The 16127-nt window shown below is 33.8% G+C and overlaps 1 protein-coding gene across 6 annotated transcripts in view; it reads left to right on the forward strand.

Moving 5' to 3' along the window:
- Agmo (alkylglycerol monooxygenase) overlaps window positions 1-16127 on the forward strand; it is a 325071-nt gene that overhangs the window by 157311 nt on the left and 151633 nt on the right. For all 6 annotated transcript variants that reach the window (XM_078040035.1, XM_078040034.1, XM_078040037.1 and 3 more), the window contains exons 7-11: window positions 2391-2457; window positions 4551-4616; window positions 4708-4787; window positions 8252-8386; window positions 9942-10058. In XM_078040035.1, coding sequence (XP_077896161.1) covers window positions 2391-2457; window positions 4551-4616; window positions 4708-4787; window positions 8252-8386; window positions 9942-10058 — 465 coding nt within the window. The remainder of the gene's footprint in view (window positions 1-2390; window positions 2458-4550; window positions 4617-4707; window positions 4788-8251; window positions 8387-9941; window positions 10059-16127) is intronic.

Here is a 16127-nt window from a genome sequence, read left to right on the forward strand (position 1 = left end):
CCAGTCAATAAAATAGTATTTTTTTTAAAGAGAGAGTGGGAGAGAAAAGAGAGAGTGGGAGAGAAAAGAGAGAGAGAGAGAGAGAGAGAGAGAGAGAGAGAGAGAGAGAGAGAGAATTTTTAATATTTATTTTTTAGTTCTCAGCGGACACAACATCTTTGTTGGTATGTGGTGCTGAGGATCGAACCCGGGCCGCACGCATGCCAGGCGAGCGCACTACCGCTTGAGCCACATCCCCAGCCCCAATAAAATAGTATTTGTGAGAAACTTTTTGCCTTATTTCATAGGAATATAGTCTTAAATGAGATATATATTCACAATATTTTGAACTATTGAAAATTTTAAAATACAGATGGTCTTTGGTATACAAAAGAGATCTATTCTATGAATTATTTAAAAAGTCTGTTGTTTGAGCTCAGAATACATTTCTCATAGAAATAACTTTAAAATGGTGAATGAGACTCCAGGTAAGAAAAAGGGAGCAGTGAGGAGAAAAGAGAGAACTCAGCTATCATCTAGTACATAATATATTTTTTTAACCCCTGAAGGCAGACAGTTCTGTCCAGTACATAATAGAAACTGAGAAACCCTTAAAAGCTGGGCAGCAGAGCAAAAGGCTCTTTCATATCTGGGAACAGTGGGACAATAGGGACACATTGGTGGCACCTGTGCATTTGAAGGTTCTGAAGGATGCCTGCTACTCTATGGCAGCATTGTCAGGGCTTCCACTTTGAGAAGTTATAGGAGGCCACAAACTAAGGACAGTGTGGCCACCCTAGCTGCTGACATTTACAGAGCAATTGTAAATTGGGTGTTCTAAAGTAAGAACCTGCCAAAAAATAATTAAACCCAGGTAGATAAAGAGTTTCAATTTGGAGGTATGGTTTGGAACTTGGAGATCTATTGGATAAACTTTCAATTGGCTTTGTGCATGTTACACTATATTAAAATAGTATAATTCTTTTATTTAAATTTTTATCTTAAATATTTCCAAACACTCATAAAAATAGAAAAACAGAATGAATTTATGTCTCTTTTGCTCTTGTTCACAAATCAAGATTTTGCTTCATTTGCATAAATTATCCTTTTCTCTTTTACATTTTTGTTGTCAAAATATTTTGAAGAAAATTTGGATCTTGTGTTATGTATTCCTCAGTTACACAACTCTTAAAACCAATTGCATTTTCATGCATAAAATCCTGTTTTAACTCCTAATAAAAACGTTTTATCATTTAATATTCTGATAATAATAAAATTTTCCCACTGCTTAAAATATTATGTGTGATTTGTTCAAATGGGTATTCAAAAAAGGTTCATATATTATGTTTGGTTCTCTTAAACATGAGAATCTCCCTATTTTCCCTCTGCTCTCCTGACTTGTGACCAAATTCACCAAATTCATGTTTGCCAGTGACTATTTCATCCCGTTAAACACCACCTAATTTATTCCTGTTTTCCTCAAAAGTCACTTAAATGGAAAATAATTTTAAAGGCGTTTTATTTTTTGAAATACCATAACAAGAAATTGATTTTTCATTACTGAATATTTGTATAACACATCAAGTGTCTTACATAAAGCTTACTGTACATTTTTAATGGCACCTACTTGTTTCCTATTATCCTCAGGATTTTTGGACTGAGGAACAGGGGATTCCTCCTGAGAAATGTTGAGAGACCTTTAAAGAGTTAGGGACCAGATCTTTTTGTAAGTAACTTAACTTTCAACCAAACTTTGAATTACACCTGTAAGATGGAATTGTGGAAGGTTCATCTACAGGTAAAACTCCATTCAGAATTCCAGTTGAATAAGCATGATCACGCTATTACAATCAGTAATTACCAGCACCCTAGTACAATCAGTAATTACAAGAATAGAAAACTGTAGTTAGATGACTCATTACAGGGTAGAGCCAACCCAATGATGTTCTGATAACATAAATAAAGCCATAGATGAAAAGTGAAAAACAAAGTAGCATGAAACTTAAAGGAAGTGTTCCTTACCAATAGTGATAACATAAATATAATAACCTTTGTAATCCCAGAAACATATAATTATCTACTTACTGTCATGTCCATGGTAAAAGTGAGAAAACTAAGGAATAAAATCTAAGCTATTTATCCAAGATCACAGAGTTGTAAGTGGTGGATTTGGGAACTGAACTGAGGCAGTCTTGCTCTTCACAATGTTACCGACTGCCTCTGGGAATGGAGCTGTGCAAACATTAGTCTCCTTATTGAACTTCAGATGACAAGGAGACTTTGTCCTATTCTCTAATGTCAACCTCAAAATTTGCTATAATTCATAAACTGTGTGGGTTTTAAATGTATTTATATATTATAAACTCACTTAATAATAGCTATGTGTGTAAATATTCCTTTTGTTTAAACAGATCATCAATAACCTTGGTCCTTTGGAACTGATTCTTAATACTCCTAGCCATCATAGGGTTCATCATGGTAAGGAAGTTCTATTTCTTCTTTATTTCTTTAAAAATTCTATAATTGTTATTTTGCCTTGCTTCAATTCATGTAAATCTCCCATAGAGTCAGCACACATTGTCTACGTAGCTATATGTCTTCTGATATACCTAGATCAGTCTCAGGTTTGAATCATGGTCTGTGGTGTGGTAGCACTTTCTCCATCTGGCTCTTGAATTCCCCTTTTTATTATATCTCAGTCTCCTTGTAGAGGAAAATGTGTTAATCAGCTGAGGAGATAACATTGTATGTATTGAAGCAGTCTCTTGAAGGCTCAGTTCTGAAGGTCTTTCCTATCTATAACCAGAGAGTACTTAGTCTTGAAAACTGTTGGGAGTTGTACAGAGTCTAAAAAGCCACACTCCTCTCTCCTGCTGAAGTCCTATAAACAAACTCAATATAAGCTTCATTTACCAGAGGAGCAAATCCCACGTGGCTAGTGCCTAATGTTTAGAAACAACAACTTAAATGATAATAGAAATGTTTACATTTGTGCACCAGGAGAACTATAAAGAATGTGCATATCAGCATTATTTATGATGCAAAAAAAAATAATAATTCAAATGTTTATCAGCAGTACAAAATGTAAATATATTATAGAAAATTCATTTTTATCAATAAAAATGTTCAAATAATTGCTATATTCAATTGTATTATTAAATCTTACAAACATAATGTTGAGAGAAGAAAGCTAATAATAAAGGGATAAATACAAAGCTTTGTTTTTATACCTCCAGGTTTCATAGGAGCACTGCAGTCTTGCCTTCTTAAGGGAGGTACATCCTTCCTCTAGAACAGGGGACAGAGCAGCACAAGCTCCCACAGGCAGAGGAGAGAATGGGTCACACTCTTCCAAATCCAACTGTCACTCTCCCATTCCCAAGGAAGAGTTAGAGGGGGAGAAGTCAAGAGCATTATATTCTTGCAGTTTCCTATGTATAGAAGGAAAAATAAGCAATGGAAAAGAACAAGTCTACATTTAAAAACAAATAGCTGCTAGTTCCCTTTGTTTGACTTCACTTTCTTACTTCTACTGCTCTCTATCAGGGTTTCTCAACCTCACTATTGTGGACCAATACTTAGTTGTAGGGATATTCTGGGCACTGAAAGCACTGGTTTCTATGCACTAGGTGTCATTGCTGCTCCTTCTGAGCTGTATCTTCCAAGAATGTGTCCATACATTGTTAAATGTCCTTTGAGGGGCAAAACATTTCCTCACCCAAAAGAGAGCCATTGTTTAGACCATGTGATGGGTTGAGCATCTTTACTGCCAATCTCATTCTATTTTTGCTGTGAGGAAGATTTTTGCTTTATCTATGCTTCAAATGTATATTTTCATGTAAGAAAAGTTTATCAAGGAATGAGAACATGTGAATATAGTTAAGTTTATTGGAGTAGTGACTTGGTGGATTTCTATTCTTTTTTAGGTTTGTAATCACATTGATATGATCATGTCAATTAAAAATATATTAAACAAATTGTAATTTGAGTACTTTGGATCAGGAAAAGCATCATATGTTGAATTAAAAAGGCCAAAGGCAATTTAAATTTTACTTATGTCTTTTATTAACTAAATTATTAAAGTTATTTAAAATTAACCAAGATTTATTCTAATTTTCTTCTTAAAAGAGATGTAAAGTATAAATAATATGTCACATCAAAAATTAAAAATAAAAGAATATACATATATTATTTCCTATTTTGCATTCAGTTTTCTCTGTACAATTTACTTTTAATTATACCTCAGTAGTCTTAAAAAAATAACCATTTAGATTTATCTTACATTTTGTTAAACTGAAATTTGTGGAAAAGTGCATATAATTTCAAGAAAAACTTGTTCTTTTTAGTAAAATTAACTGAAAATAAATAAAATGAAACTCCATTGCTGGAAAAATTTGTTGTTGTCAAGCCCAAGATATTCTCAAGAATATCATTCTGTTGCTTAAATCTTAGTTTAATAGTACAAAATATCAGCATCACTAAAATCTTGTTCTAAAAACAAGAAAAAGATATTTCAAATTGCCAAAGCCCCTTTTTATTGAAAATTTATTGTTTATTATTTTCTTTCATAGGCAAAAATCGTTACTGCATAGACAAAAATTATGGTGGCACTCTTATTATTTGGGATAGAATTTTTGGTAAGTAAAACATACAAAAATCAAACAATTAAATTTTCTTCTTTATTCACAGAATGTCAAAGATAATATCCTTTTAATGTTTGCCTTCCAGGGACTTTTGAAGCAGAGAAAGAAAGAGTTGTATATGGTCTTACACATCCAATTAATACCTTTGACCCGCTCAGGGTGCAGGTAATACGATTGGTCATACTCATTCTGAATTTATATTATTTCATAAATATATAGTTAAGAGAAAAATAAGTTATTGAAAGATGGAAGTATATTATACTACTGCAAAAATGCTTAACTGTGAAAGAATTTGGGAGTGACTTTGGTACTCAAGCAAAAAGTTGAATAAAATTGGGCAAATACATTTAAAAACAACTCATTATAAGAATTTTTGAATATGTCTATTTTCTATTATAAAAATTATTTCTCTTTAGGAAACATGCTCTTTCTCAGAATAGACTCGAAATTTACTCATGTATTCAGAAGCAGTAGTAACGTGTAGAATTAAAGCTGATCTTGCAGTAAGAACAATTTTTGCTTCCAGGATGCATGTCTCTAGTTAGAAATTTAACGTGAGGCCTTTGCCCTGCTCTTCTTAGACCTAAGTGTCAAGAACTATCACAGAATGGTTAGGTCTGACATTACCTCACCTGATAAGACTTGTTGGACTGGTCCAGTTTTCTGTTAGACATATGGTATTGGTTGTTCACTAGCTTCAATGGTTGGCACTAGAGAAATGAAGAACGTCTGTGAGGCTCTGATATATCAGCATCAGACCACCACAGAGACTCCTGGGGTTAGGGACTCACAAATAAGAAAAAGATAAGAATGCTCAAAGAACTGAACAGGTTAGTCAACAACAGTTCTATACAAGGTACTGGTTACAGCATTCAGTAACTGACAAAACTATAGGTTCATGTTGGGTCTGTTTTTCAAACCTACTTCAAATTTTCACAGAAAGTTGAAATAAAAAAGTCAACATTGCTGAATTTCTACTATGTGCAGCATGCAGCAAATAGCACAGCACAAATATTTAATGTCAGCATCACTAAAATCTTATGAGACAGAGCTCTTTTTATTCCCATTTTCTGGTGGAAGAAACTGAGTTCTTCAGGATTTAATTAGTTCAACCAAGTCCACACAGCTTGTCAATTGCAAACTTAACCAAGGTGGTTGTAGACCAATGCCAAGACTCAATTTAACATTTACCCTATACTGCCTCTTTACATAAAAGATTGTCTCAAGTTGCCTTCACTTTTAAGTGAAAGGCATTTTTATTACTCATACACCAAAAAAGAAAAGCTAATTATCTCTCTTCTAAACTACATTGAACTTCTTTCTCTCTCTCTCTCTTGGTTAGACTTTACTAAGAACATGATATGACTCTCAGGAGAACAACAAATATTTTAAGAAACTTTTTAATGATAAAATTTATATAATTTAAAGCAAGTTAAAAATAATACATTGGGCTGGGGATGTGGCTCAACTGGTAGCATGCTCGCCTGGAGTGCGTGCGGCCCGGGTTCGATCCTCAGCACCACAATACCAACAAAGATGTTGTGTCCGCCAAGAACTAGAGAATAAATATTTAAAAAAAAAAAAATTCTCTCTCTCTCTCTCTCTCCCCTCTCTCACTCTCTCTTTAAAAAAAAAAAAAACTTTAAAAATAATACATTGAAAGCTACTGTTCCTTCACTTCACAAAGTGTTTGTTTCCTTACTGTGGAGATTAAAAATAAAACAAACAAACAAAAGTAGACAATTGATCTCTGTACTCTATGAAAGAGCTTTCCAAATCTAGCGTGCATGTGAATCACAGCAGAATCTTACTAAAATGTAGACCCCATCCAGTAGGTCTGAGTTCTACAATTCTGTTTCTACCAAGTTCCTACATGGTGCCAATGCTGATGTTTGATGAATGAATCTGTAAGTAGCAAGCCTTGGAAATGTACACTCTTGCTGAGGAAAAGTATTCATATTTGAGACAGAATAAGAGAGTTGCTATTGTATACAGTGAGAGCTGCACTAAGAACTGGATGCTTAGGTCTTGATGAGGCACAATATGAGACAGACACAGGCATCTATAAGCCACTGGTGAATCTGTGAGAGGAACATTTACCAGATCTCTACGCTTATATAAACCCGTTCTTTAGTTAGACATCACCAAGGTTTAGTATCCCACATACTCTCATATATTGTCAGAAAGGTCAAATCTATAAGTTAGAATAATTAAGAGTTCTTAAATGTATAAAACTGTAGTTATTTTTAGTTTTATTCAGTTATTTACAGCTAAATTTTTCACTTATCACTAAGGGGCATCAAAAACAACTTGGAATGGACTTGTGTTAGATAGAGGGATATGATGATGATGATGATGATGATGATGATGATGATGTAGTACAAATCATTTATTTTGGTCTTCTTTGGCATCCAAAAGTTTTAAGGCATTGGTTTATGCCAAATAAATGAGAAAATACTCTATTTTAAAACATTGCCATGTATTTTTCATGGCTTCCATCCAGAATGATACAACCAAATTGTGTTCAGTTTTCAAAAATCACAAAAAAGGTAATTATTTTAATGTATTTTTTAACTCCTAAACACATTACTTTTTCTTTATTATCATGAATACAAAGTCCCAGGTTAAGTTTCCATCTAATGTTTGCTTTGTCCTCAAAATTTAATCTATTAAATCCCATTTAGTTCCTTAATTGCTTCGTATTCCTTATTGTAATATTTCAAGCAATTTTGAAATACAATTTTATAAACACACACTTTAAATTCTTCCAGAGAAAGTGCAAGTATCAGTAAGACCACAAATTCTGAGAGTCAAAACTTGTTTTTCCATTTATACATTTCTATAGTTACTGTGGAATTTATCTCTATAGTCTGTAGCTGATGTCCATACTGTAGGACTATTTTTATTCCTATGACACATTATGAACATTTTATTTCTATGGCACATATGGGATATATAGCAAAATTCCTAAGAGCTAACACTTATTGAGCACCCTTGTGTAGGCATATATTTAACTTCTATACATGTCAAATGTGAGTTATTTAAAGAATGTGGATTCCTGCTATGAGACTCAAAGAGAACTTTTTTTTTCTCAGTAAAAACTTCTTTTCTAGTAACAGAATATGAGCTATTTAATACTCAGAAGTCTATCATCTGAAATGGCTTTGAAATTTCAGAGATTTTATTTTAAATATCTGAACATTTATGCAATCTTTTCATGTTTTCAAGTTTAACCCAAATATCCACTTAGCTAGACTTCAGAAAAGGTGTCATTAGGCAAAGATGTTGAGTATACAGGCTGCTAGTTAATTCCTCTTGAGGCATAACTTCATAACTTGCCTTTTTTACTTTGCCCATTTTCTAACCATTTGTTCTATTTTTTTATTTCAAAATTGAAATTGAATTAAACTTCAGAAATATTGACAAGAACATAAGTAACACAGAATTCATAGGACAAACTACAATAAGGAATGTAATTGCATATTAAACTGTTAATCAAATCACACTTGAAATCTGTACTGAAGAAAAATATATAAATTATATTGAAAAATAGCATAGTACATATTTATATTTAATCCTTTTTATTATGTTTTCCTTATTTTAAATAGGTATATTTTATTTTTTTCTAGTTCCACCATTTATTTTACATTTGGACTACATTTTGGGCAACACCTGGATTCTTCCATAAGTTTTCTGTGATATTTAAAGGACCTGGTTGGGGTCCAGGTAAACCAAGACTTGGGCTGAGTGAAGAGATCCCAGAGGTAAATAGAGTTTATAGACTTGGAGATGGTGGAGATTAGTGTCATCTTGTTCAGTTTAGAGCGAGTCTGCATATATGCTATGGTCATGCAAACTCTTAAAATATGTTCCCTTAGTAAGATGCAGCGCAGTGGAGCATAACTTAAAGAGTGGACACCAGCAAAGGGATGATAGAGGGATTTCTTCAACCAGTTGGACATAAGCTCTTTCCAAAGAGTACAGTTTGGTGAGCAGAGCAACAGAAGCTAGTTATCAGATCCAATCAAGCCTGAAGCCAATGACCTATGTGCAGAGCAAAACTTCACAAATTCATGCAGTTCACATGGAGAGTCCTGGATCATTACAGATGGAGGGAGCCTTAGGAATCATTTGGTCTATCCTTGGTTTTGCTCATGAAAATTCAAGGACCCCCAACTAGGTCTAAAGGCACATCAAGACAATGTCATTGTTGGGTTAGACCATGACTATATTCCTCTGATAGTAAAAGAGAAGCATTGAATACAGCAATCACATTTAAAACCAAGAATGAAGTTGTACAGATTTAAACATCCTGAAAACCAAATAAAATTTCAATTTTTATCTGAAATCCCCCTCTAGAAAAGAAAAAGAATTTCTTTTCAACCATTTAGGATACATATTATAATTTTTCATTGAATAAATATTATAAGTAGAAATACAGGAAAAATAAGGAAAGCAAACTATTGTTGATCTCAGAGATGATACTAAGTATGAAAGTTAACCTATGATATTTCAAGGAAATAAACTCATGTTTCATTTGAAGAGCATTATTTTACAAATATTCCATATAGTTTTGTTTATAGTCACAATTAGTTATATAGCAGGAATCTTGAGATAAGTGAAAAAAAATCTAGTAAGGAAAGATCTAAAAACCTATTAAGAAAAGATCCATTTATAATTTTTCTTTCTAGTATATAATTCAAAGTTAATATTTTAAGGTTATGTAGGTGCTGAAGTCTGCATTATAATAATAGAAGTGTGGTATTTCTGGGGAAATCAGTAGTAGTGGAAGTTTCTTCCAATAAAATTATGTTTCTCTTTGAGGAATGATTCCCTACACGACTGAGAATCAACTTCCTTTTTTCCTTTTATGTTTTTCTTTGATAAATATATTCATGGGCATATATTCCCATTTGCAGAAAATCCGACCTATTCTTTTGGGCAATCTTTGTCATTAGCATAGATTGTTGAATCAATTCTTACTTTAATCTTTAAGGCAGACTAAATTTCAAACCATGAGACCTGTTAGTCTAGCAACTTACAGACATTTTGCTATCCAGACAGATGAATATTGGAGTCTTTTTGGAAAAATTTAAAAAGGGGCAAATATTTCCACTTCTTTCTGCATCTCTTTTTAAAAATGTATTGGTTATTTTTACTTATGTATGACAGCAGAGTCAATTTTGATATAATTATGTAAGCATGGAATTATATCTTATTTTAGTTAGAACTTTCCACACATCTCTTAAGTTAGTGTGAATTTCATTAAGAGAAATAAGTCCTGGAACAAAATAAAATATTTTTTTCTTTACTATCTAGGTTACAGGAAAAGAAGTTCTCTTCTCATCATCTGCCTCTCAGTTATTAAAGATATACACAGTTGTACAGTTTGCTGTGATGCTAGCATTTTATGAAGAGACCTTTGCAAATACTGCTGTGAGTAATATCCATTTAAAATTGGGTGTGAATAAGTTTTCTGTCATTCTGTTAGAAAATGAAAATAAAAGTTATCCATTATGACTTAGCTCTATTCTTCTCATAACTGTCTGCTATAATTTTGGAAACATCTCACATTTAAACAGGTAAATTAATCCTTCTGAGTAGTAAATATGAATAACTTAATTGTATCCAAACTATTGCATAACATATTAGTCGAATCTTATACTATCAATCTGATAAATAAGAAAATTTTGCCACATGTAAATTTCACAATTGCATTAAATATACTTTCAAAGTTATACTTCTCAGCCAGATAATACCATGAATGGCCTCTAACCTAAATTCCAATAGAGTTCAATTCTGTGAACCCTTTTGAGCTCCACCTTCACTGTTCACAGTACTATTGGCGTTCTGGTCTTCTGAACTCCCACCAGAATTGGCCATTAAGCTCCACTTAAAACAATCTAAAGCATTTCTATTATTCGAAGGCTTCTGAACCACAAGGTCAGTTTGTCATGCAACAACCCCACTTCTCAGTACCAATTTCTATTCTAGTCAGCTGTTTTGCTGCTGTGACTAAAAGATCTGACCAGAACAATTTTAGCGGAGAAAAAGTTTATTTGGGGGTCATGGTTTCAGAGGTCTCAGTTCATAAACATGAATTCATTGTCTGTAAGTTGGATTCATTCTTCGGGGCTTAATGTGAGGCTGACCATCATGGCAGGAGAGTGTAGTGGAAAGAAGCTCACATCATGATCAGAAAGCAGAGAGAGAGAGAGAGAGAGACTCCAGTCATCAGATACAAACTGTATACAACAATTTTTTTTCCCTCTGAATCTTCTTGGATTGTTTCAAATGTAAGCTTTGGGGAGACAGCCCAAATCCAAGCCATAACAGTTGCTACATAGGTATTTCTGGGTTTTTGTTTGTTTGGGGGCCTGTATGTCTGGTTATGTGTGTGTTTTTTTTTTAAATTTTTATTTATATTTTTGCATTCAACTTTAGTAACCAAATATTTCTCCATTTAGTGACCTCAGTTTTGGACAATAGATATTTTTGCATGTATTCTCTTTCTATATGTAATTAAGGAAATATAAAGAAAAATTTACAGGGAAACATCTAATAGATTTTTCCTGATTGTAGAAGAAAACAATGATTTGGATTCTAATTTCCATTTTCTTAAGTGCCATTACAAACCAGAATGCAATGTGACAAGAAATATCTTGAAAATATTATTGCTGAATATATACATGCTTGTTGTTTCCTCTTATATGTGTTTTAACTAATGATAAAACCAATTACACATTGTGTCTTGCTGGTTTGTCTTTAGCTCCCCAAAAAGACAAAAGTTGCATGCAAGAATTCCTTTCAGGGGCAAAGCTGTCATGATGGCAGCATGAACCACCTCATTTTTAGGAGTAACATGCAGATATCAAACTACTAAAATGATTAAAGTTTATATAGCTGTTCCTGGGTATCTACAAAGTAGTGATTCCAGAATCATCCCCTCACTCTGTGGACACCAATATCTGTGGATGCTCAACTCACTTATATAAAATGGCTTGGTACACCCACACCGGAACTCAGGCCAGGGCCAGGGCCCAGGAGTGCCCCTGCCAACCTGTGTGGGAGCCCAGGCTCAAGGTAGACCAGGGTCCAGCGCCCCTCATTCCTGGGAGCCCAGGCCTAACCCACTTCCATCTTGGGACACTGTAGCCATTGCCATGGCATTCTCCACTCAGTAATCTCCACATGGGACGACAGACAGGGCGTAGAAGCAGCTGCATCTCAAAACAGGCATCCCAAAGCCAGTTTAAGGCTCACCCTTTCATTTCAATCTCTGATAGCAGTTGCATTCACTTTGAGACACTTCCACTGATATCTCCAGGTACTTTTGCTGCCACCACCTATACTTGAAATAGCATCTGTCCTGAGACACCAGCAGGGTCTAGAAGCCCAACCCTTAAGGTGAGGTACAGATAATTTTGCATGGATACTAGAATATTATAGGGAAAACACTATAATACCGCAGATCCACACTGCAAGAAAGGAAGACACATAGACAACATGAAAAAATAAGGGAGGAAAGTGCTCCAAACAAACCAGGATACTACAATAACAGAACCCATTGACAGTACAGTTGTTGAAATGTCAGAGAAGGAGTTAAGAATGTACATAATTAAAATGGATGTGTGAATTAAAGAATGACGTAAATGAGCAGATACAGGCAAAAAATTGATCACTCCAAAAAAGAGACAAGAGAACAAATACAGGCAACAATTGATCACACCAACAAACAGATAAGGGAGCAAATAGGTAGCAAAAGATTACTTCAAGAAAGAAAAATTCTTTAAAAAAATCAGAAATCCTTCAAATGAAGAAAACAATAAACCAAATTTAAAAACTCAATAGAAAGCATCACTAGATCACTTCAAAGATAGAGTGCCAGATAATGAAGACAGAGTATACAATCTGGAAAATAAAGTTGACCACACAGTGAAGATGATAAGAAACCATGAACAGAACATCCAAGAATTATGGGACAGCATCAAAAGACCAAATCTAAGAGTTATTGGGATAGAGGAAGGCACAGAGATTCAAACCAATGGAATGCACAATCTCTTCAATGAGATAATAACATAAATTTTCCCAAACATGAAGAATAAATTGGAAAATCAAATATAAGAGACTTAAAGGACACCAAATGTACAAAATCACAACATATCTACACCAAGGCACATTATAATGAAAATGCCTAGCATATAGAATAAGGATAGAATCTTAAAGGTCACAAGAGAGAGAAATCAGATCACATATAGGGGGAGACCAATTCATATCTCAGGAGACTTTTCAACCCAGACCCTCAAAGCCAGGAGTTTCTGAAACAACATATACCAATCTCTGAAAGAAAATAGATGCCAACCAAGAATTTTATATCCAGCAAAATTAAGCTTCAGATTTGAGGATGAAATAAAAACCTTAATGATATAAAAAAGTTAAAAGGATTTATGGTGAGAAAGCCCACACTAGGCACTAGAGAGCATCTTCAGGAAAATATTTCAGGAGGAGGAAATGAAAAACAATAATGAAAATCAACAAAGGGAGGAACTGGCTAATCAAAGGAGAAACCAAATTAAGTTAAATAAACCAAAATTTTGAGGAATACAAATCATATTTCAATAATAACCTTTAATATGAATGGTCTAAACTCATCCAATTAAAAGCCATATACTGACAGATTGGATTAAGAAAAAAGATCCAAGAATATGCTGCTTTCAAGAGACTCATCTCACAGGAAAAGACATCCACAGTCTGAAAGTGAAAGGATGGGAAAAAGTGTATCACTCACATGGACCTCATAAACAAGCAGGGGTTTCCATCTTCAGATAAAGTTGACTTCAAACCAAAACTAGTGAAAAGGAATAAAGAAGGACATTTCATACTGCTTAAAGGGTTCTTATATCAATAAGACAGAATAATCATAAATATCTATCCCTGAACAATGGGGCATCTATGTATGTCAAACAAACCCTTCTCAAATACAAGAACCAAATAGGTCACAACACAATAATACTGGGTGACTTTAATACTCCTCTCTCACTATTTGATAGACCTTCCAAAATAAAACTAAACAAAGAAACTATAGAACTCAATAACACAATCAATAATTTGGACTTAACAGACATATATAAAATATACCATCCATCAATGAGCAAATAGACTTTCTTCTCAGTAGCATATGGATCCTTCTCCAAAATAAACCATGTGATGCCACAAAACAAGTCTTAGCAAATACAAAAAAAAAAAAAAATAGAGATACTACCCTGCATTCTATCTGACCATAATGGAATGAAATTAGAAATCAATGATAAAATTAAAAAGAGAAGCTACTCCAACACCTGGAGATTAAACAATACATTATTGAATGACAAATGGATAACAGAAGATGTCAGGGAGGAGATAAAACATTCTTAGAGGTAAATGAGAACTCTGATACAACTTACCAAAATCTCTGGAAAACTATGAAGGCAGTACTAAGAGGAAAGTTCATTGCATGGGGTTCATTCTCTAAAAAAAAAGAAAAAGTCAACAAATAAATGACCTGACATTATAGCCCAAAGCCCTAGAAAAAGAAGAATAAACCAACACCAAAAGTAGAAGAAGACAGGAAAGAATTAATATCAGGGCAGAAATCAATGAAATTGAAATTAAAGAAATAATTCAAAAAATTGACAAAACAAAAAGTTGATTCTTTGAAAAAATAAATAAAATTGACAAACTCTTGGCCACTCTAATGAAAAGAAGGAGGGAGAAAACTCAAAAATTACAAAATTTGTTATGAAAAAGGAAATATACTCCAATAATATAGAAATTTGTACTCCAGTAAAATAGAAAACCTCAAAGACACTGACAAATTTCTAGAGGTATATTTGATCAACCCAAACTGAGGCAAGAGAACATACATAATTTAAACAGATCAATTTCAAGCAGGGAAATAGAAGATGCTATCAAAAGCCTACCAACCAAGAAAGCCAAGGACCAGAGGATTTCACAGATGAGTTCTACAAGACCTACAAGAAAGATTAATACCAATACTCCTCAAATTATTCCATTATATAGAAAAGGAAGGAACTCTTCCAAACTTATTCTATGAAGCTATTATCATTCTGATACAAAAACCAGACAGAGACACATCAAGGAAAGAAAATTTCAGACCTATATCCCTGATGAAGATTGATGCAAAATTTCTCAATAAAATTCTGACAAATTGCACACAAAAACATTTAAAATATAGTGCTCCATGATCAAGTGGGGGTTCATTCCAGGGATGCAAGTTTGATTTAACATATGGAAATCAATAAATATAGCTCATCATGTCAATAGACTTAAAGACAAGAATCAGATGATTATATCAATTGATGCAGAGAAAGTGTTTGACAAAATACAGCACCCCTTCATGTTCAAAACACTAGAAAAACTAGGGATATTAGAAAGATATCTCAACAATGTAAAATCTATCTATGCTAACCCCAAGGCCAACATCATTCTAAATAGTAAAAATTGGAAGCGTTTCCTCTAAAAACTGGAACAAGGCAGGGATGCTCTCTTTTACCACTTCTATTCAACATAGTCTGTGAAACTCTAGCCAGAGCAATTAGACAGGTGAAAGAAAATAAAGGAATGTGAATAGGAAAAGAAGAACTCAAACTATCATTTATTTGCCAACGACATGATTCTATACTTAGAGGATCAAAAAAATTACACCAGAAACTTTCTGAATTCAGGAAAGTAGCAGGATATAAATCAATAACTATAAACCAAAGACATTTCTATACATCAGTTGACCATATTTTAAATGTGGAATACTACCACATTTAAAATAGACCTGATGCTGGTCACGCTGGCACATGCCTGTAATCCCAGCAGCTTGGGAGGCTGAGGCAGGAGGATCACAAGTTCAAAGCCAGCCTCAGCAATGGCAAGGTGCTAGGCAACTCAGGGAGACTCTGTCTTTAAATAAAATATAAAATATGGCTAGGGATGTGGCTCAGGGGTCCAGTATCCCTAGTTCAATCCCCAGTACCAAAAAAATTAAAAAATAAATAAAATAGCTTCAAAAAAATCAAATACTTGGGAATCAACTTAATAAAAGAGATCAAAGACCTCTATAATGAAAACTACAGAACACTAAAGAAAGAAATTGAAGAAGATCTTAGAAGAGGGGAAAGATCACCCATGTTCTTGGACAGGCAAAACTAATATTGTCAAAATGGTCATCCTCCCCAAAGTACTATACAGATTCAATGCAATTCCAATTAGAATCCCAATGTCATTTCTTATAAAAATAGAAAAAGCAATGATGAAATGCATTTTGGAAAAATAAGAGACCCAGAATAGCCAAAGCAAGCCTTAGAGAAGAGCAAAGCAGGAGGCATCACAATACCTGACCTTAAACTATACTACAAAGCTATAGTAACAAAAATGGCATGGTGTTGGCACCAAAATAGACATGTAGACCAATGGTCAAGAATAGAAATCACAGAGACAAACCCACATAAATACAGT

The sequence above is a fragment of the Ictidomys tridecemlineatus genome, chromosome 2, assembly GCF_052094955.1.
Source record: "Ictidomys tridecemlineatus isolate mIctTri1 chromosome 2, mIctTri1.hap1, whole genome shotgun sequence".
Taxonomy (NCBI): domain Eukaryota; kingdom Metazoa; phylum Chordata; class Mammalia; order Rodentia; family Sciuridae; genus Ictidomys; species Ictidomys tridecemlineatus.